General features: G+C 41.4%; 1 protein-coding gene across 6 annotated transcripts in view; it reads right to left on the reverse strand.

The window, feature by feature from the left end:
• Positions 1–14,952: 14,952 nt before the first annotated feature.
• The window catches only part of ZNF280C (zinc finger protein 280C), a 63,921-nt gene continuing 56,664 nt past the window's right edge, over positions 14,953–22,209 (reverse strand). For 5 of the 6 annotated variants that reach the window (XM_035288295.3, XM_078362296.1, XM_078362294.1 and 2 more), the window contains 3 exons: positions 20,943–21,005; positions 17,147–17,265; positions 14,953–16,859 (listed from right to left, as the gene is read on the reverse strand). In XM_035288295.3, the coding sequence (XP_035144186.3) occupies positions 16,849–16,859; positions 17,147–17,265; positions 20,943–21,005 (193 nt within the window). In that variant the 3' untranslated portion in view covers positions 14,953–16,848. Of the gene's footprint in view, positions 16,860–17,146; positions 17,266–20,942; positions 21,006–21,371; positions 21,424–22,209 lie in introns of all 6 variants that reach the window. The other variant, XR_013531380.1, reaches the window with a different exon arrangement.

The following is a 22,209-nucleotide window of genomic DNA, read 5'->3' on the forward strand; positions in this document are numbered from 1 at the left end:
CACATGGCTTTTTGTCTTGCTTTCCTCTAAGACATTCCTGGTTGTGATGAGAACAGGCAGTTTGCCCTACTAGAGTGACATTCCCATGCCAGGGCACACCCCCTACCAGGTTTCTAGGCTCTCTGAAATTCTCATCATTTGAGTCACTTCTTCAGGACTAATTCATTCTCTCACTCAGTGTAATCAGTAGGCAGAAACAGCTGGTGGGGATAGGACGCAGGCCAGAAATGTTTTTCTAGAGAGCAAGTGCAGGTGAAGTGCTAGAGAAGTCTTGAAAGGAAATGTGGGCTCATCAGTATTTCCTAGGTTCCCTAGATACATGCCTTGAATGTCCAGATAGGCTACTCTCTCCTTGTTTTCCAGTTTAAAAATAAAAAGTATAGCCGGACACAGTGGCTCATGCCTGTAATACCAAGACTTTGGGAAGCTGAGGTGGGCAGAACACTTCAGGTCAGGAGTTTGAGACCAGCCTGGTCTACATGATGAAAACCGGTCTCCACCAATAATACAAAAATTAGCCAGGCATGGTGGTGCATGCCTGTAATCCCAGCTACTCAGGAGGCTGAGGCAGGAGAATCACTTGAACCCAGGTGGCAGATTGTGGCCACCCAGGTGGCCAAGATTGTGCCACTGCACTCCAGCGAGGTGACAGAGTGAAACTGTGTCTAAAAAAAAGGTAGTTTGCCCAATGAGCCTGATTACTTCCAGAATGGTTAGATTCTGCTTCCTATTTTTCACCAGTCTTGAATCCTAAGGCTGTTCCCACTGTGACCTCCACCCCCACCCTTTCTTGGATGGGGAGGGCTCAAGCAACAAATACCTATCAGGTCATGTCCCCAGACTTTTGCTAGGTTCTATGGAAGAAATGTTACAAGAGGACACGTTCCCTGTGTTCAGAGACCCTATGATCTAGTTGCAGGAACGATGTACACACTGAAACTATATGCAAACAAAAAGTAGATGACATCACCAAGTGTGAGGTTGTGCCATGGGAAGTGAGAGCATTACGTATTCACTATCAGGGAGGGTTCACAGGAAAATGACTAGACTTGTTTTGCCTGTTAAATAATGTGTAAGGCTTGGACTGGTAAAGGGGAGGGGAATGGGCAAAAGCAGCAGGGCAGGAATGACCTTGGAAGTTGGACAAGAGGACAAATGGGGGGTCTGGGCCAAGGACAGCTGAGCAGTGCTAGTGGGAGCTGAGGTTGGGGAGGGCTTGTGCATCAGGCAGAACAATTTGGACTTGCTTTTTTTGTTTGTTTTGTTTTGAGATGGCGTCTTGCTCTGTCATCCAGGCTGGAGTACAGTGGCGCGATCTCAGTTCACTGCCACCTTCACCTCCGGGGTTCAAGCAATTCCCCCTGCCTCAACCTCCTGAGTAGCTGGGATTACAGGCACCCGCCACCACACCCAGTTAATTTTTGTATTTTTTAGTAGAGACAGAGTTTCGCCATGTTGGCCAGGCTGGTCTTGAACTCTTAACCTCAGGTGATTGGCCCGCCTTGGCCTTCCAAAATGCTGGGATTAAAGGCATTAGCCACCGCACCCAGCCTGGACTTGCTTTCTGAGCCAATGAGATCTCTTGATAGTTCTCCAGCAGGAGAGTCCTATAGTTATTTCTCATACATCTGGTCCTATTATTGATATGAAAGCTCCTTGTCCAATTGTGAAAGTAAAAGTGGCCAGTGAAGGCTTGTCTATGATAGTTCCAGGTGGATTTCTTTGCTTGAGAGATGGTGTGTTCCTTAGAGGGCTCTCTTGTTGGAATCCCGCTGTGAGGGGGTCTCGGGAAGACAGCGCCTGAACACTTTCTCTGTTAGGCATATGGAGCTCTGATCCTAGAAAGTGAAGGGTAACACACACCAGATGTGCTTCCCACCCAAGGAAAGAGCTTGCCTGGTCATGCCTGGCTCATCCTTGCAGCTCTCTCTAGTCCATCCATCCCCACCTGACCTCAGACTCAGTCCAGCCCCCAGTCTGGTTCTCATCACTTGACTTTTGCCTGGATCTCAGTCTTTGGAACCTGCCTAGCACTCCAGTTAGAGCTGGTTTTCTTTTCTTTTCTGTTTTTTTTTTTTTTTTTGAGATAGTTTTGCTCTTGTTGCCCAGGCTGGAGTGCAATGGTGCAATCTCCGCTCACCGCAACCTCTGCCTCCTGGGTTCAAGCTATTCTCCTGCCTCAGCCCCTCGAGTAGCTGGGATTACAGGCATGTGTCACCAAGCCCGGCTAATTTTGTATTTTTAGTAGAGATGGGGTTTCTCCATGTTGGTCAGGCTGGTCTTGAACTCTCGACCTCAGGTGATCTGCCTGCCTTGGCCTCCCAAAGTGCTGAGATTACCAGAGTGAGCCACCATTCCTGTCCTAGAGCTGGTTTTCTTACTAGTTGTTCCCATCCAACTCCCAGCCCCAGAATCTCCCTAAAGGGCTGGGCTCCTGTTGTCTGTGGATGAGCTGCCTGCTGGAAGCCTGATCGCTATGACTCTCCCGGATGAAACATTCCATGACCTTGTCTCACACTCCAGATGCTGACTCCTTGCTCAGGACACAACCTATTGTTGTGGTTGCTGTCGCCTTTTGGTTGCTGTCACCTGGCTTGCAGGGCTAGGCCACTGCTCAGTTACTGCAGGTGGACTTATCTGTCCTAATGGATGCATTTCAGTTTGGATCCAGGCCCCTCTTGGTCAGCCCTCCTAGTTACAGGGCCAAGGATGACAACGCTTCTAGTGTTATGAGTCCTCTTGCCTCTGACAACTTCTAGGCCTTCCTTCCTTCCTTCCTTCCTTCCTTCCTTCCTTCCTTCCTTCCTTCCTTCCTTCCTTCCTTCCTTCCTTCCTTCCTTCCTTCCTTCCTTCCTTCCTTCCTTCCTTCCTTCCTTCCTTCCTTCCTTCCTTCCTTCCTTCCTTCCTTCCTTCCTTCCTTCCTTCCTTCCTTCCTTCCTTCCTTCCTTCCTTCCTTCCTTCCTTCCTTCCTTCCTTCCTTCCTTCCTTCCTTCCTTCCTTCCTTCCTTCCTTCCTTCCTTCCTTCCTTCCTTCCTTCCTTCCTTCCTTCCTTCCTTCCTTCCTTCCTTCCTTCCTTCCTTCCTTCCTTCCTTCCTTCCTTCCTTCCTTCCTTCCTTCCTTCCTTCCTTCCTTCCTTCCTTCCTTCCTTCCTTCCTTCCTTCCTTCCTTCCTTCCTTCCTTCCTTCCTTCCTTCCTTCCTTCCTTCCTTCCTTCCTTCCTTCCTTCCTTCCTTCCTTCCTTCCTTCCTTCCTTCCTTCCTTCCTTCCTTCCTTCCTTCCTTCCTTCCTTCCTTCCTTCCTTCCTTCCTTCCTTCCTTCCTTCCTTCCTTCCTTCCTTCCTTCCTTCCTTCCTTCCTTCCTTCCTTCCTTCCTTCCTTCCTTCCTTCCTTCCTTCCTTCCTTCCTTCCTTCCTTCCTTCCTTCCTTCCTTCCTTCCTTCCTTCCTTCCTTCCTTCCTTCCTTCCTTCCTTCCTTCCTTCCTTCCTTCCTTCCTTCCTTCCTTCCTTCCTTCCTTCCTTCCTTCCTTCCTTCCTTCCTTCCTTCCTTCCTTCCTTCCTTCCTTCCTTCCTTCCTTCCTTCCTTCCTTCCTTCCTTCCTTCCTTCCTTCCTTCCTTCCTTCCTTCCTTCCTTCCTTCCTTCCTTCCTTCCTTCCTTCCTTCCTTCCTTCCTTCCTTCCTTCCTTCCTTCCTTCCTCCTCCCTCCCTCCCTCCCTCCCTCCTCTCTCTCTCTCTCTCTCTTTTGAGATTCTCCTGCCTCAGCCTCCTGAGTAGCTGGGATTACAGGCCCCCACCACCACACCCAGCTAATTTTTTTTCTTGAGACAGAGTCTCACTCTGTCGGCAGTCTCACAAACTCAGCTCACTGCAACCTCTGACTCCCGGGTTCAAGTGATTCTCCTGCCTCAGCCTACCAAGTAGCTGGGATTACAGGCACCCGCCACCACACCCAGCTAATTTTTATAATTTTAGTAGAGATGTGGTTTCACTTTGTTGGCCAGGCTGGTCTCGAACTCCTGGCCTCAGGTGATCTGCCCACCTTGGCCTCCCAAAGTACTGGGATTACAGGCATGAGCCACCGTGTCCAGCCACCTTCTAGGCTTTCAACAAACACTCACTGAGAACCCACTATATGCCACTGTTCTGAATCCTGGGGTTACATACATGAACAAAGTCCTGCTCTCCTAAAGGAGACAGACACTAAACAAGAAATGAGGCCCGTAAATGAGCTCATTTGAGAGTGATAAGGACTCTGGGAGCCACAAAACAGGGGAAATGAATTGAAGGTGACAGAAGTCGGGGAGGGCAACATGTTGCTGGAGTGGCACAAAAGACATCTTTGAAGAGATGCCACAAGCTGAGAACTGAACGAAGAAAAGCAACCAGGGACAGATGCAGTGGCTCATGCCTCTAATCTGAGAGCTTTGGGGAGCCATGGTGGGAGGTCAAGGTCACTCAGTGTAATCAGTAGTGGGAGGATGCTTGAGCCCAGGAGTTCAAGGCCAGCCTGGGCAATACAGTGAGACCCGATCTCTAGAAAAAAATTTAAATTAGCCCAGCACAATGCGTACCTGTAGTTCCAGCTACTTGGAAGGGTTAGGTAGGAGGATTGCTTGAGCTGGGGCTGTAAAGGCTCCAGTAAGCCACGATCACACCACTGCACTCCAGCCTTGGTGAAAGAGTGAGATTCTGTCAAGAAGGAAAGGAAAGAGGGCGGGTGCCATGGCTCACGCCTGTAATCCCAGTGCTTTGAGGGGCCAAGGCAGGCAAATCACAAGGTCAAGAGATGGAGACCAACCTGGCCAACATGGTGAATCCTCGTCTCTACTAAAAAATAGAAAAATTAACTGGGTGTTGTGGCATGCACCTGTAGTCCCAGCTACTCGGGAGGCTGAGGCAGGAGAATTGCTTGAACCCAGGAAGCCGAGGTTGCGGTGAGCCGAGATCGGGCCACTGCACTCCAGCCTGGTACCTGCCGACAGAGCAAGACTCCGTCTCAAAAAAGAAAAAAAAAAAAAAAAAAAAGAAGGAAAAGAAAGAAGAAATAAAGGGAGGGGAGGGGAGGGGTTCTCTTCTATTTGCTATTTTGCTATTTGCAGAAATAGCAAATGTCAAGATCCAGAGGCAGGTGGATTAATTATAAGAGGTGTGTCTGAGAGACAGAAAGGGGGCCAGTATGGAGATGGCTGGAATAGAGCGAGCAAAGGAGAGAGTGGTAAGAAATGAGGTACAGAAATAGGTAAGGCCAGGTCTATGGGGACCCTATGGGCCACGACTGGGAGTTTTCTTTTCTTTTCCTATTTTACATTATTATTGAGATGGAGTCTCACTCTGTTGCCCAGGCTGAAGTACAGTGGCACAGTCTCAGCTCACTGCAACCTCCGCCTCCCAGGTTCAAGCAATTCTCACACCTCAGCCTCCTGAGTAGCTGGGATTATAGGTGAGCCACCACACCCAGCCAATTTTGGTATTTTCAGTAGAGACAAGGTTTCACCATGTTGGCCAGGCTGGATTCAAACTCCTGACCTCAAGTGATCTACTGGTTTCAGCCTCCCAAAGTGCTGGGGTTACAGGCATTAGCCACCACGGCCAGCCTCCTATTTTATTTATTTAGTTTTGAGACAGAGTCTCACTCTGTCGCCTAGACTGGAGTGCAGTGGCACGATCCTGGCTCACTGCAACCTCGACCTCTCAGCCCAGGCAACTACCCACTTCCACCTCCTGGGTAGCTGGGCCTACAGCCGGGCATGGTGGCTCATTTCTGTAATTCCAGCACTTTGGGAGGCTGAGGTGGGCGGATCACCTGAGGTCAGGAGTTCGAGACCAGCCTGGCCAACATGGTAAAACCTCATTTCTACTAAAAATACAAAAATTAGCCAGGCATGGTGGCAGGTGCCTGTAATCCCAGCTACTCAGGAGGCTTAGGCAGGAGAATCGCTAGAATCCAGGAGGCGGAGGTTAAAATGAGCCCAGATTGCACTACTGCACTCCAGCTTGGGTGACAGAGCAAGACTCTGTCTCAAAAAAAAAAAAAAAGAAAAAGTTTTTTGTATAGAGATGCGGTCTTGCTATGTTGCCCAGACTGGTCTTGTACTCCTGGGCTCAAGTGATCCTCCTGCCTTCGCCTCCCAAAGTGTTGGGATTACAAGAGTAAGCCACCATGCCTGGTCAATTTCCACTGTATGATGAACAAGAACATGGATACACTGAGACTCTGACTTGTCCAACGGGATCTGTCTCAAGTCAAGTCTAGGCTCTTTCTGTGATATTACACTGTCTTTCTAGTCAGTTCCAAGCTCTGAGACTCTTGTAGCGATGCCAGGTTTACCCCAGCCAGTTTCCCTGATCCATGGAAACCTGGCCAGCAGGACATTCATTACCCAGGGTGATCTGGGTGACCAGGGAATCCAGCCTGGTAAAGTGGATCTTCTCAGGCCCTAAACTTAGGATAAGTGAAACAGTTCCAGTTATATCCTATGTCCCTGGGCTGTTCCCTTGAAACTAGCAAGCAAGAGCCTCTTAATTATAAGAAGCAACTGAAAACTAATCCTGAGTATAAACTGAGATTGAAAATACAATAGATTGCATGTCTGTCGCGCGCCTCCTGCTGGTAAGATTAGTGAAGGCAGGAGGCAGGAAAGTGTTTACCAGTAATTTTTTTTCTGACCAGTACTGACCATTTCCTGGAATGGACACTCAAACAGAAGGAGCTAATCCTGGTCCCAATCTGTGCATTTAGATACCTGGAACTAGAAGGGTTACTTTTGTAAGAGGTAATGGGCGGGGAGTGCCTTTGCCAAATCACTAGGGCTTAACTCTCCAGAGGGAAGTCTGTGAAACCTACTAGCCTGGCAGCAGGGAGGGAGGGAGGGAGAGGAGACAGTGAGAAATACCTCACCCGCCCAAAGAGACAGATTTTGAAGCTGGGTAGGCAAGTAGTCTTGGTAGTCTTTAAGAGAGACCACCGGCTGGGTGCGGTGGTTCACACTTGTAATCCCAACACTTTAGGAGGCCAAGGTGGGCAGATCATGAGGTCAGGAGTTCAAGACCAGCCTGGCCAACATGGTGAAACCCTGTCTCTACTAAAAATACAAAAATTAGCTGGGTGTGGTGGCACACACCTGTAATCCTAACTACTCAGGAGGCTGAGGCAGGAGAATTGCTTGAACCCGGGAGGCAGAAATTGCAGTGAGCTGAGATCATACCACTGCCACTACAGCCTGGGCAAAAGAGCGAGACTCCATCTCAGGAAAAAAAAAGAGAGAGAAAGAGAGAGAGAGAGAGAGAGAGAGAGAGAGAGAGAGAGAGAGAGAGAGAGAGAGAGAGAGACACACCACTAGAGGGCATAAAGAGACACCCCTAAGCCATGATGCAGTTGAACTAGAATGAGAAATGGACTTCATAACCTGATTTGACTCTACAGGTGGTAATTAATCCCTTCCCCAGCAATAAAGTAGGTACTGTGACCCTCTGAATTCAATCTTAAAGCATCACAGAAAGCTTCAGGTAGAAGCATAAATAAAAAACCTGGGCCAGGCATGGTGGTTTACGCCTGTAATCCAGCACTTTGGGAGGTTGAGGCAGGTAGATCACCTGAAGTCAGGAGTTCGAGACCAGACTGGACAACACGGTGAAACACTGTCTCTTCTAATTTTTGTAAAAATACAAAAATTATTTGGCATCATGGTGCATACCTATAATCCCCACTACTTGGGAGGCTGAGGCAGGAGAATTGCTTGAACACGGGAGGCGGAGATTGCAGTGAGCCAAAATTGCACCATTGCACTCCAGCCTAGGTGACAGAGTGAGACTCCGCTTCAAAAACAAAACAAAACAAAATACCAAAAAAAAAAAAAACAAAAAAACCCACAAGAACACCTGGCTGACCTGACACCTACTCACCAATTCCAGGTAGAAACTCTGATGCTTCAGATAAAGGAGAGATACCCCAGGTATTGTTCTGCCTATTTAGGGAGATCACCAAATGAGAAGGATATTGGAGCACACCTGGTTTTCAGTCTCCATGCTTCCAACTGAAATGACAATTATTAATAGCAGCTAATACTTATCGAGTGCTATACAATACTAAGTACAATGTTATGTGCTTACCGTCATGCTTAATCTACACATCACAATGACCTCTGAGGTACAGAAGGATCAAAGCTTCTTGCCCAAGGCCACATGGCTGCCAAATGTTGGAGCAGACTGGAACTGCATGGTCTGAATCACAATGTTAATTTCCCTTATCTTTCTCTAGTTCTCTCAAGCCTAAGAGCAGGGTATGCTCCTGGGCCTGAGGTTAATGGTCTCATCTCTGCTTCATTTAGGGTAACCTAGTAAATTAGATGGGTGTTGATGCTAGATGCCAGATGTTATTTTATCAAAATTCAAGAAAATCCTGTAAAAATGTTTTTTTTTCCATTTTGCAGATGAGGAAACTGAGGTAACTTGTCATTTGGAAAATAAATGGTTATCAGGAAGTATTGACTTGTTCACATTAGATAGTACCATTTTCCCTGCCCTGGTTTTACTCAAATCAGAGCATTTTCTTTAATGGAAGGTCCGTACTATTCAAAGTTGACTTCTATCTGTCAACAAGTAAACAATCCTTATCTGGAGATCGAGAACTTCATTCCCTTCATTCTTAGGTCAGGCTTAGGCACAGAACCTGGGGATAGGGGCTGAGCAGGTTCCTAAGGATCAAATCATCTCCAAGGAGGGGAGGGCAATGCAGGGGAGTGGAAAGTCTAGGATCGGGTGGGCCAGCTCAAACAACTGGAACTTTTCTTTTTCTCTTTTTTGTTTTTCTGTGCGAGAAGGAATTTGTTTCAATTCAACTGGAACTTTATAAAGAGATATTTTAGAGGACCTTCTTGCACCATTTGAAGGATGGGAAGACATGACCTCTAAGATTCTTTTCAGTTCTCCATTCCTCTGAACATCAAAAATAGTGTGATTGTGCACTGGTTTCTATGGCCATACGCATGTTAAGCCAGCTATGAAGAGAATGAAGTTTTAGATCTCCAGATAAGGACTGTATACTTGTCAACAGATCAGAAGTCAGCTTTGAATAGTACGGACTTTTCATTAAAGAAAGAAGGGAAGAGAGATTCAAACCAGAGCAGGGAAAATGGTGCCCTATAGTGTGAAGTCAGTACTTCCTCATAACTATTTTCAGAATGTTACCTCAGTTTCCCCATTGCATAATGGAATCGGAAATCACCTTTATGGGACTTCCTTGAATTTAGATAAAATATCATATGAAATATAATTTATGGATGAACATTTGTGTATTATTCCTTATCCAATATCCCTGATACAAAGGACACTTGGAAAGATTGAAAATGGAAGATCCTTCAGGTAGTTCCCAATCATTCAGTTTTAAAAATAAAGCTGTGTTAAATATATCCTTCTTTTAATTTATTCAGAACTGAGGTAACTTGACCACAAAGCCACTTAGAAGTTACTAGAGAATTAAATCAACTTTTTGAAATTACTTCAAATTGTGGCCTTTTAGGCATTTGACTCAATCAATAAGACAACTGGTTAAGTAGCCAAGTTTTCCAAGCTTGAGATATCTACTACTTTATCAAGGATTCTTATGTTCTGAGGCTCTGAAGATTTGCTAGATAGAAATATCCCATTCTGTTCACATTTTATCAAGAAAAAAGAAACGTGTACAACCTAACACTTTCCTTCGATTCTGCGTTATGATAATCTATTTAGGTGGACGTACTGGAGAAGACAGACAAGGGGAAAAATGGAGATAAGGGGAAAATAGAAAAGGACAATTTCAAGATTGAGTGACAGTATCCATACTCTCTGAGAAAGCAAGGTATTTCTCAATCATTTTAAAAGTCCTACAAAAGTAAAGAACACTTTACTACTGCTATTTAAAATTACATGTTTTTGGTCGGGAACGGTGGCTCATGCCTGTAATCCCAGCACTTTGGGAGGCTGAGGCGGGTGGATCACCTGAGGTCAGGAGTTCGAGACCAGCCTGACCAACATGGTGAAACCCTATCTCAACTAAAAATGCAAAAATTACCTGGGTATGGTGGTGGGGTGCCTGTAATCCCAGCTACTTGGGAGACTGAGGCAGGAGAATCACTTGAACCCCAGAGGTGGAGGTTGCAGTAAGCCAAGATCGTGCCACTGCACTCCAGCCTGGGCAACGGAGTGAGACTCTGTCTCAAAAAAAAAAAAAAAAAAAATTTACCTGTTTTCATATAATTGTATTGAATAAGTAGCCAAGAGTTCATTGATTCAAGATTTATTTCTTTCTGTAAATGAATTCCTGGTAATAATGAATAAAAAAGTTCCTTTTATAGAAGTTTCTTCAGCACAAAAGGAATGCTTCCCTCCAGAGCAGGCAGGATTCTGGACTAGTTTTCAAGGCAGTGCCATTTTGTAGTCGTTAGACAGAAAAAGACAGAGCAACACTCATTTCCGACATTAGAGAATTATGCCACATGTAATTGAAGCACTGTGATAAGATGTCACCCACCTGGCAGTTTGTACTTCAAGACTCGGGAATTATAAGCCAAAGTTATGAATAACCACAGTGTGGATGGATTGTCACTAAAACTGTCAGAGAAGATTCCACCAATGTGTCATTTCCAGGGTCTCAGCAGTAGCAGCAGTAGTGATAGTAACAGCAGCAACGGAAATAATAGCAGTGCCAGCTGAAGCAGGAGTAGCAGTAACATCAGCACTGTTTACTCATTGTCTACTCTGTCATGCCATAGCCAAAGGTTATACATATACATAATATACAGATGGTCCTCGAGTTACAATGGTTTGACTTTTTTTTTTTTTTTTTGAGATGTAGTCTTGCTCCCTCACCCAGGCTGGAGTGCAGGGGCACCATGTTGGCTCACTGCAATCTCCGCCTCCTGAGATCAGGTGCTCCTCCCACCTCAGCCTCCAGAGTAGCTGGGACTACAGGCGTGCGCCACCACGCCCAGCTAATTTTTGTATATTTAGTAGAGATGGGGTTTTTCCATGTTGGCCAGGATGGTCTCGAAGTCCTGGGCTCAGGTAATCTGCCTGCCTCCGCCTCCGTAAGTGCTGGGATTACAGGTATGAACTACTGTGTCATGCCAACTTATGATTTTTTTACTCTACAATGGTGTGAAAGAGATACACGCACATTCACTAGAAACCGTATTTCAAATTTTTTTTTTTTTCTGGGTTAGCAGTATGCGGTAGGAGATTCTCTCGTGATGCTGGCAGTGGCGGCGAGCCACAGCTCCCAGGCAGCCATGAAATCACAAGGGTAAACAACCAAAAACAGAGTGTACTGTGTTGCCAGATGAGTTTGCCCAACTATAAGCTAATATAAGTGTTCTGAACACGTTTGACATAGGCCAGGCTAAGCTAGAATGTTAGGTAAATTAGGTGCATTAAATGCATTTTCAATTTATGGTATTTTCAATTTAGGATGGGTATATCAGAATGTAACCCCATTGTAAGCTGAGGAACGTTTGTGTGTGTGTATATATATATATTCCTTACAACAACTTTGCAAGAAAATCACCATTACATGCCTTTCACTGATGGGGAAGCTGAGACTGAACAAGTTCAGGTAATTTACTGAAGGCTACACAGACGATTAGATACAAAACCAGGACTGAAACTTAGGACTGTCTTATTTCAAGGGTGCACTCTCCTCAGCAGCATCCCTAGCCACGATATATCATAGTGGTGTGGCTAAACAGGTATTTTTCAGTGTGGAGGATTAGAAAAAGTAGGAGATATGCACAGCACCCTCCAAGTTTGTTGATGATACTAAGCTTTTTCAGGTGATCAAATACCAAGCTGACAAGAATCAGACTGCAGAAGGGTTTCTAAATCAGAGCAGTGTATGAGTATGAGGTGAACCATGGTGTGGTTGAGTACAAGGCAGTATAATTTAGGGTAAATATCATAATACTATTAAATACTATTAGCAATACCATTACATTCAATGGCAAAAACCGTGATTACTTTTGCACTAACCTAATGTTTATGACAATTATGACTAAAATAAACCCAGGAGCATTGATAGACATTCCCTAAAAATATTAGTCTGGTGAGCTTGAGAAACCAAAAAATATAAAGGTATGCCTATTTTAGTACTGCATTTCAACAGTGATCCTCAAGAAAACTACTGGGTTAGGAAAAGAGAGTTAAATTGATTGTGAAGGTGGTATGAGAAGGTTGGAATGAAAAATTGGGTGAGGATTTGAGGTCTTTCTATCTGAATAAAATTAAGAAAAATAAGATCAGGAAAAGTAGTCATAGACTAGCAATAACAGCAACAATGTTGGACTATTGACATATTCTGTCTGCCAATCACTGTTCTAAGAGGGATATATATATATATATATATATATATATATATCTCCTGTATTAACTCAATTAATTCCCTCAACTCTGAGTAGGTGCTGTTACATGCAATTCACAAATGAGGAAAGTGACACACAGAGACTAAAGTCACAATCATCTAATCACTGGTAGAGCAGGAACTCCAACCCAGGCAGTCTGCTGCAGAGCCTGGGATCTAACCACTCCACTGCAGTCAGGTATTGAATCTCGAACCTTGTAATCCTAGTATTAAGAAAATCTCTTGAAGCTGTTTAAGCAGGAACTAAGACTTTACAGAGCAAGAAATTTGTTAATGGATAATAGGCTGAAGATAGTAATAGTTCCAAGAAAAGTAGGTAGATTAATAAGCTAAGCATGTTATAGAGAGAAGCTAGGCACGATTGTCTGAAACTTCTTGAGTTTGAAATCATTTGAAGTAACTGTCTCATTTATGTATACCTATTATACAAACACAATATTATTTTTCTTGATATAATTTCTAAAAATGTGAAAAGTGAGAGTCTTGCTCTGTCACTCTGGAGTGCAGTGTGCGGGTTTACTTCTGAACTCTCATTCTATTCCACTTCTGTTTCTATCCTATGGCAAGAACACACTGTTTTGATTACTTTAGCTTTTTTTTTTTTTTTTGACAGAGTCTCGCTCTGTCACCCAGGCTGGAGTGCAGTGGTGCAATCTCGGCTCACTGCAACCTCCACCTCCCGGGCTCAAGTGATTCTCCTGCCTCACGCTCCTAGGTAGCTGGGATTACAAGCATCTGCCACCATACTCGGTGAACTGTTGTATTTTTTAGTAGAGACGGGGTTTTGTCACGTTGGCCAGGCTGGTCTCAAACTCCTGGCCTCGTGATCCACCCACCTCAGCCACCCAAACTGCTGGGATTACAGGCGTGAGCTGCCACACCCAGCATGAAAATGATTATTGCCAGCCTCCAGTTACATATTGCACCTTACAAGTGATTCATGAACACCCTCAACAGTCTGTTGTTCCCTTCTGTATGTTCATGAGTCCTCATTTTTAGCTCCCACTAAGTGAGAACATGTGGTAACTGGTTTTCTGTTCCTGCGTGGATAGTTCATATAAATGGAATTATAAAACATATGACCTTTTGTGACTCATTTCTTAACATAATGTTTAAGAGGTCAAAACAAAGAGAACAAAAAGCTGTACCTCTACCTAAAATATTGCCATAACAAGAATGTGGTTTTTCATATATTTGAACTGTGAAAGAGACACAGAAAATACCTATAAATAAAAAGAGGACCAATGCTAAAAATGCAAAGAAGTTGTTATTCCTGGGAAAAAGTTTAAAACTTAAAGAAAAGTTGAGTGTCATTAATGCTGCTGAATTATACACTTGAAAATGATTTAAATAGCAAATGTTATGCTATATTTTACCACAATAAAAAAGTTAAAAAAAAACAGGTAGAAAAATAGTGTTTGATAAAACTTTCTAGAGACAGGTATGGAAAGAAAGAACAGAGTATTACCAAGTCCACGACTATGACATAAGCCACTTTTGGAGATTTTGGAAAAGCATTTACAACAGAAATCTGTTAGAAAAATTAAAATTAAAGGCTGCACTGTGGCTCAAGCCTGTAATCCCAGCACTTTGGGAGGCCGAGGTGGGTGAATCACAATGTCAAGAGATCGAGACCATCCTGGTCAACATGGTGAAACCCCGTCTCTACTAAAAATACCAAAAAAAAAAAAAAAAATTAGCTGGGCATGGTGGTGTGTGCCTGTAATCCCGGCTACTCAGGAGGCTGAGGCAGGAGAACTGCCTGAACCCAGGAGGCTGAGGTTGCGGTAAGCCGAGATCGCGCCATTGCACTCCAGCCTGGTTAACAAGAGCAAAACTTCATCTCGAAAAAAAAAAAAATTAATGGATTCCACTCCTGATTATGAATTGCAAGGAGTATACTACCTAGCAGTGGCCACTGACACTTTGTGTTTCAAAGTACATTAAAATAATTTTGATTTTTATAAAGCTTTTCTTAAAAAAAAAAAAGAGTCTTGCTCTGTGGCTTAGGCTGGAATACAGTGGCACGATCATAGCTTACTGCAGCCTCAAACTCCTGGGTTCAAGTGATCCTCCTCCCTTAGCCTGAGGTAGCCAGGACTACAGGCATATGCCACCACACCCAACTAATTTTTTTTTTTTTTTTGGTGGTTGAGACAGAGTGTTGCTGTGTTGCCCAGGCTGGTCTTAAACTCCTGGCTCCTTCTTCAGCTTTTCAAAGTATTGGGATTACCAACATGAGCCACTGTACCTGGTCCAGTTCTAATTTTAGAGTTAATAAACACCCATATTGAGTCAAACAACTTCAGAACCTGCCCACCTTCCTTCATGATTATTAAGATCACAGAGGGGTATTTTGCTAGTTGCTCAAGGAATTAGTAAAGTATAAATAGTCTGCTTTTAACTGTGCTGGAAGAAAAAGTGCAAGATGTGCTCAGTAGATAAAACTTTCAATGTGTGGGTCAAGCAATCAGGCTCCCTGGAAGTAAGAGCAAAGTAATGTTCCTATAGTTGTATGATACAACCTACAGCTTTTATATGAAGTTATTAGAAAATAATTTCCAAGGCACTTTAACAATACAAATTTTATTAAAAAAATAATAACATCAAAACTGTTCAGCAAATCTATATTCAATGTAACCAAAATAAACAAACACCAAAGTAAAAAATATACACATCTATATATATATGGGCAAGAAACAAGTGCATTTTTTGGTCCCAATATTTTCTGAATATATTATCTTTATCCAGAGAAATTACATTAATGGCTAAGAAGATATTATGTATTAGATGTATGGAAACATAACTTTAAAACTTATTTTAAGGTAAGAAGAATTTCGCCAATTTATTGTCTTTGAAATCACAATCCCTAAGTTAATGTTAATGATAGAGCATGTAATAATGTCTAGTGGTCTGAACAAGTACCAAATTAAGAAGCTACCAGTAAGTAGCTACATGAAATTTACAGACAATTCTAAGAAATGACTTGGAGTTTGTAATAAGAATGAAACAAACACAAAGAGAAGAGTTAAAAAGTAGACATAAAATGGACATCAGTAAATTTCATGAATCTGGGACAAGTAGGTGACAAAAAATAAAACAGTAAAATAAATCTGATTAAGAAAAATATAAAATCAAGCTACCAAAATAAAATAAAATTAAAAAAAATGTTTAAAAATGTGAATATCAGTATTGCTGAAAATTCCTAGAATACTGAATAAAAGTTTAAATGAAAACATGAATAACTGACTTTGGGAACTAAAATTGTAAAAATTTTGTTTTTCCAAGAACAAGAAAGTAACCTGGGTTCCCAATACAATCAGAATTTTTATATTCCTTGGACTGCATGCCTGCTAGAGGGAGATTAAAGAGCAGCAGTCGAAATGGTTAAACATCAACCAGGATATAGAAGCACAGATCTAAGAACAATGTAAAACCAAACTACCAAAACAAAATAAAATTTAAAAAATGCTTGAAAATGTGAATGCTAGTACTGCTGAAAATTCCTAGAATACTGGATAAAACTTCAAACAGGAACAACTATGACTTTGGGAACTGTAATTATAGAAATTTTGTTTTTCCAAGAACAAGAAAGTAACCTTGGTTCCCAATACAACCAGAATTTTTATATTCCTTGTACTGCATGCCTGCTAGAGGAACATTAGAGAACAGCAGCCAAAATGGTTAAACTTCAACCTGCATGTTGAAGCAGTGATCTCATAGACTTTTCTTGGTTGAAACTGACCCATAAGCTTAAGATCAAAAGCCAACGTCCTCAGTGGGAAGTTGTGCTCTATTTGGTGGGTCTTGAGGTCATTTCTGGCCAAATCAGCATCAGTCTTATGGGAGGTCAGTCAGGTAGGAAGGGACCCTCCCCAAGACCTGATTTCTTAAGGCCACAAACTAGAGGAGGTCTCACAGTCAAATAATTCACATTTCTTAGAAAGCAAGAACAGGTATCAGTTGTGTCCATCAAAAGGGGACCCTATCCAGGAGTCCCCTGCACATTTTTTTGAAACTTATGTGTTGCTTCTTCATTTGAAAAATATAAAAAATAGAATAGTAATGAACAAGGAATAAAGAAAAATTGGCTATCTGACCTAAACATGTAAGACTTAAATTAAGAAAGCAGAAAAAACAGACAGAAAAAGATAAACAGTTATATTATCTGGAATGTAATACTCTGAAGGCAAGGCAAAGACAGCAGAGAAAAACAAAAGGTATTTTTGGAGAGAGCCAACTGGAGAAAAAAACATGTTAAGGTCTGTTAACCTTACACAAAGATAAGGTGAAATAAGAGTCTAGTGCCATCTGAAATCTGAAAAGATCTGAATAATGAGAGCTAGTGTTATGAACTTGGCTGTTTAACTGCTGTTGTATGAGAAAACACTTCAGAACTTTGAACTTAGGAAATTCCAACTTGTCTTGCACCAGGTTGCACGAACTCCATAGAGCAGGAATCTATTTCAACGGGCAGCTTAAAAAAAAATTAACATTTTTCATTTCTATTAATGATACACTAAAAAAATGCAACAGTGCTAAAGTCCATCAAAGCAAAACGCATTGAAGGAAAATTAAATTTACTCAGAAGTGGGTTCAGAAGTTGAGGTACTTTTAAAAACTAAAATCAAAAGAGTTTTACATTTAAAATAGAATATATGACAAGTGAGACTATCAATTTAATACATGGGTCCATATGATGTCCGATCAAAAATACTGAAATAAGTATCAGAAACTCAAGGTAACACAATTACATATACGTACCATTCTCTATTATAACTTGGCAAGTGTGAGTTTTACGTTGACTTAAGTGTTTAGCCATACGATCTAAGCCAGAAGAATCAGCCAGGAAATCACATTTAAGGCACACTAGAGTAATGCCACTATGAAAAAAAGAAGACAGTAAAAAAGATTATCATTTACAGAAATCCACATGAGCTCAATAATTATTTTTCCACATACTTGATTTGCATTTTAGTCACCACAACAATCATTTTCCAATTTTGTTTATCATATAAACTTGATATATCTAAAGTGGTTCTTTAGAAAATGGCATCGTTGGCTGGGTGCGGTAGCTCACGCCTGTAATCCCAGCACTTTGGGAGGCCAAGGTGGTTGGATCACCTGAGGTCAGGAGTTCGAGACCAATATGGTGAAACTCCATCTCTACTAAAAATAGAAAAAATTAGTTGGGCATCATGGCATGTGCCTGTGGTCCCAGCTACTCAGGAGGCTGAGACAGAAAAATGCTTGAACCCGGGAGGTGGAGGTTGCAGTGAGCCGAGACTGTGCCACTGTACTCCAGTCTGGGCGACAGAGTGAGACTCCATCTCAAAAAATAAATAAAATAAAATAAAATAAAAAGAAAAGAAAATGGCATATCCAAATCCAAATTATGCTAATATTTAGTGCTTTATAATTGTCACCTCTCAACTTGTTGCTAAAAGCCAGGCATGAAGAGACTCAGCCCAGTCTTCCTTAACAACTTAAATAACGTGTACAAGTTACTACTTGCAAAGGAAGGATGTAATATTCATTCACTCAAATATGTAAATATACATTTGCTGAGAACCTTCTTCACCCACACTGTACTACTAGGTATTATAGATACAATAGTGACTAAATAAGGTACAGTCTGTGGACTCTGCAATCTAGTATCTTAGTCAAATGAGGATAAAATTAGAGAAGAAATCTGAAGCCTTTAAAATCATATAATGTAATTATTATTATCAGTTTATTAACAAAGGACACATATATGCTTGAAGTTCATCAGCTAAATATTTCACCTGTGTAGGAAACCAGTAGCATACCTCAGATTGACTTCTCTAGTTTTAACAACCTGTTGTGTATTTACACCTAGCCAGAACTCCTGCACATCAAAAATTCTCTTCATAAAACTGGAATCATGTGCTCTCCCCATGAAATTCAGGGGGACAGTCTCTCTTATGAGGCCATTTCCCTAATATTGAGGCTCAAATTTGTAGTTATATCTGACTCTCTTCCTACATAAAACATTCAATATTTCAAATGTTTTATGTTATTAACAATTTATTGAGCACTTCCTCTATGCCAGTCTGAGGGTTTTAGACATACTGTCTGATCTACATCTTATGGCAACCCAAAGAGATGGGTGCTATAATTACTTTTTTATAGAGGACAGGATCAGTTTCAGTAATCTACTGAGGCCAGGATCAGGTTGGAAATGGAGTCCTTTGATTCTGAAGCCCATGCTCTTAAACACGATGTGAACTCCACCACCTTACCCCAGGGCATTATTAAACAAATCTTAACCACTACAATAGCCTTAACCAGGCTGTGTGTCTTATAGCTACAAATCATCCTGTATAACCTTCCAAAGTGATCTTCCTTCAGTACCCTTAGTCAAGGGTACTGAATTACCCATGCCTGGCTAATTTTTTTTGTATTTTTAGTAGAGATAGGGTTTTGCCATGGTGGCTAGGCTGGTCTCGAACTACTCACCTCACCTGATCTCAGGTGATCCACTCACCTTGGCCTCCCAAAGTGCTGGGATTACAGATATGAGCCACTGCACCTGGTCAACTTTGATCTTAATACTACGTTATATGCATTTTGTGCTTCGTTCAAATTTTACTCCTAGTTATTTATTGTGATTCAGAAGAATGTGTATGGTTTCTGCTTTTTCCTTTCTGTACTTTTATTCATGTTATTTCTTCCAACTAGAATGCCCTTGTGCCTCTTCTTATAAGTAGAAACCTCTCTCCCTTTTGAAATCAGTATCTCACTGCACTTATTAGAAACCTCTTTGTATTACTGTAGTTATTTATGTTCACACCTTATATCCCTTCAATAAACTGTACATTCCTTGAAGGTTGGCACAAGCCACCTTCTTCATCACTGTCATCTGTATAGGAATTGCTACATTGTGTTACACACAATAGGTGCACTATAAATAGCTAAAGAGTGAACATTTCATTTCAGCAAAATAGTAATTATGAAAAAATTATTTATAGAAATATAAAATACTAAGTCCATACAAATTTTTTTATTTTTTGAGAATGAGTCTCACTCTGTTGCCCAGGCTAGAGTGTAGTCATCTTGGCTCACTGCAACCTCTGCCTTCTGGGTTCAAGTGATTCTAGTGCCTCAGCCTCCTGAGTAAGCTGGGATTACAGGTGTACACCACCACACCTGGTGAAATTTTGTATTTTTAGTAGAGACAGGATTTCACCATATTGGCCAGACTGGTCCCAAACTCTGGTCTCAAGTGATTTACCCGCCCTGGCCTCTCAAAGTGCTGGGATTACAGGTGTGAATCACTGTGCCCGACCCATACACAGAATTTGACCAATTTGATCTACATGTTAGATCCACTCAAGTTTAAAAAAAAAAAGCACCTCAGATCTTCTAAATCACAGTTAAAAATTTAAAAACCAAGCACACAATTGAGCTTGACAATAATGTGGTAAAAATCAAATCAAAGTCTCATATTTAGAACTAATAAATATCTTTTCATTCTTATCAACATTTTAGTAAAGGTAACACCTAATATATTTTACTATTTTCTAATTCCTTATATTCAGTAATGTTTTAAAAATAACATGAATATGTATTTGGTTTTTTGGGGGGGATGGAGTTTTGTTCTTTAGTACAGGCTGGAGTGAAGTGGTATGATCTCAGCTCACTGAAACCTCTGGCCCCCAGGTTCAAGCAATTCTCCTGCCTTAGCTTCCCAAGTAGCTGGAAATTATAGGTGCCTGCCACCACATCCAGCTAATTTTTGTATTTTTAGTAGAGACAGGGTTTTGCTATGTTGGTCACACTGGTCTCCAACTCCTGACCTCAGGTGATGCAACTGCCTTGGCCTCCCAAAGTGCTAGGATTACAGGCGTGAGCTACAGTGCCCAGCCTAACATGAATATGTTTTAAAAATACAATAAAAATTTCCTCTATGAGCTGTTGGTCCAACATTATCCACATAATTAATTTTCAACATATACACTAACTTATTCAACAAACATTTACCAAGTGCCTCCTATGTACCAGGTACTATGTGCCTGGCAAACATCTGTCAACATGAGCAAAATAATTAAAAAAGAAAGATGGAGTCAAAATATATCAAAATAGTGTAAAAAATAGATGTTTACTGGATTTTGAGCTAAGTGTGTGTGGTATAACCAATGTTAATTATCAATGCCTTTAGAAATATTTGTAAGTTTTCCTCTACAGTAAATAAGTTTAATTCTAAAAACATTAAAGATTATGAAGGCTATATATTGACTTCAAGTATTACAGTGTTTTCATAAACTTACTTCTATTCAAATATGGTTGGAGAACCTTATTTTAGTTGTTTTACAATGCAAATGCATGAAAGTTTCATCTTAATGCTTGGCACTACTGAGAGTTTAGTCAGAGATGATAGGCTATCCCTCCAACTTTGGTCTAAGGATACAATAAACAGAACTCTATCATGCTCAGTAGCAATCATTTAGATTTCCAAAGTAGGCACTTCAACATCAGGTTTAAAAGTTACCGCAATATTTCAATGAAAATAATTAAAAAAAAAAAAATCAATGATTACCTGAGAGTTCCTGAATGCTTCTTGAAAATACAAAACTGTTTACCTGGATGGTTGCTATGAGAGCTGGAGAAACACAAGACAAACAAGATTTTATTAATTTTATTATACAATGCCATATTAATTTTATGACATTTCAAGCCAATGCTTGATTTCTTAGTTTTGAATAAAAGATCACGATCTAAATAATAAAATTATGTTGGTTACTTCTATAATTCGAATTTTTGTGTCCCCCAGAATTCATATGTTAAAATCTTAACCCCCCAAGTGATGGTATTAGGAGGTGGGGCCTTTGGGAGGTGATTAGGTCAAGAGAGCAGAGCCCTTATGAGATTAGTGCACTTATAAAAGAGATCCTAGAGAGCCAGTGTGCCCCTTCCACCATGTGAGGACGCAGTGAGAAGGTGCTGTCTATGAGGAATGGGCCCTCACCCAGACACTGAATCTGCCGGCACCTTGATCGTAGATTTTCCAGCCTCCAGAACTGTGAGAAATAAATTTCTGTTGTTTATTAGCTATTCAGTCTATGGTATTTTGTTATAGCAGCCCGAATGGACGAAGACAGTCATCTCTGTTTAATTCAAGAATTTTACCTTACTTTCCACTTAGGAGAAATGACATATGTCCCTGAAAACTTTCTTAGATTATCACTACTTCACCATTACTAAAAAAATGCTTGAGTTAAAAATGCAAAGAGTGTCAAAGTTTTTTAACTATTAAGAGTAAGAACAATTTAAAAGGTATTTAATAATGTATTTTGCTATGATAGAAATTGTTATAATGATACTAATTATTATTTTTTGTTTCAGAGTCTTGCTCTGTCGCCCAGGCTGGAGAATAGTAATTATTTATTACATTTTAATCTTAATATGTTTGGGGAGGGGGGGAATAATATAAATGATCCTGGAAGTAAACACTACTTGAGCTAAATGCCATTGCTTAATTCAATAAAAACGAAGCATTTAAAGGGTCCTTTGCAATTACCAGGAGAACTTTCAAAGAGAGCAAATTAAAAGCAGAGCTCACAAGTTAAAACAATGCTGCTCCTACACACAGATCAGAAAACCACTAACCAAACTTTATAGTCAATAGTAATAGCTTTTATGCTTCCCTTTACATTGATAAGGGAAGCTTTCCTGTGTTAGAAAATCAGGCAAGATTAGCCAGGATTAGCCTAGTGGTCCATGGACCAGCATCATCAGCATCACCTAGGAGCTTTTTAGAAATGCAGTTTCAGTGGCTCATGCCTGTAATCCCAGCACTTTGGGAG

The sequence above is a fragment of the Callithrix jacchus genome, chromosome X (genome assembly GCF_049354715.1).
Source record: "Callithrix jacchus isolate 240 chromosome X, calJac240_pri, whole genome shotgun sequence".
In the NCBI taxonomy this organism is placed as follows: Eukaryota; Metazoa; Chordata; class Mammalia; order Primates; family Cebidae; genus Callithrix; species Callithrix jacchus.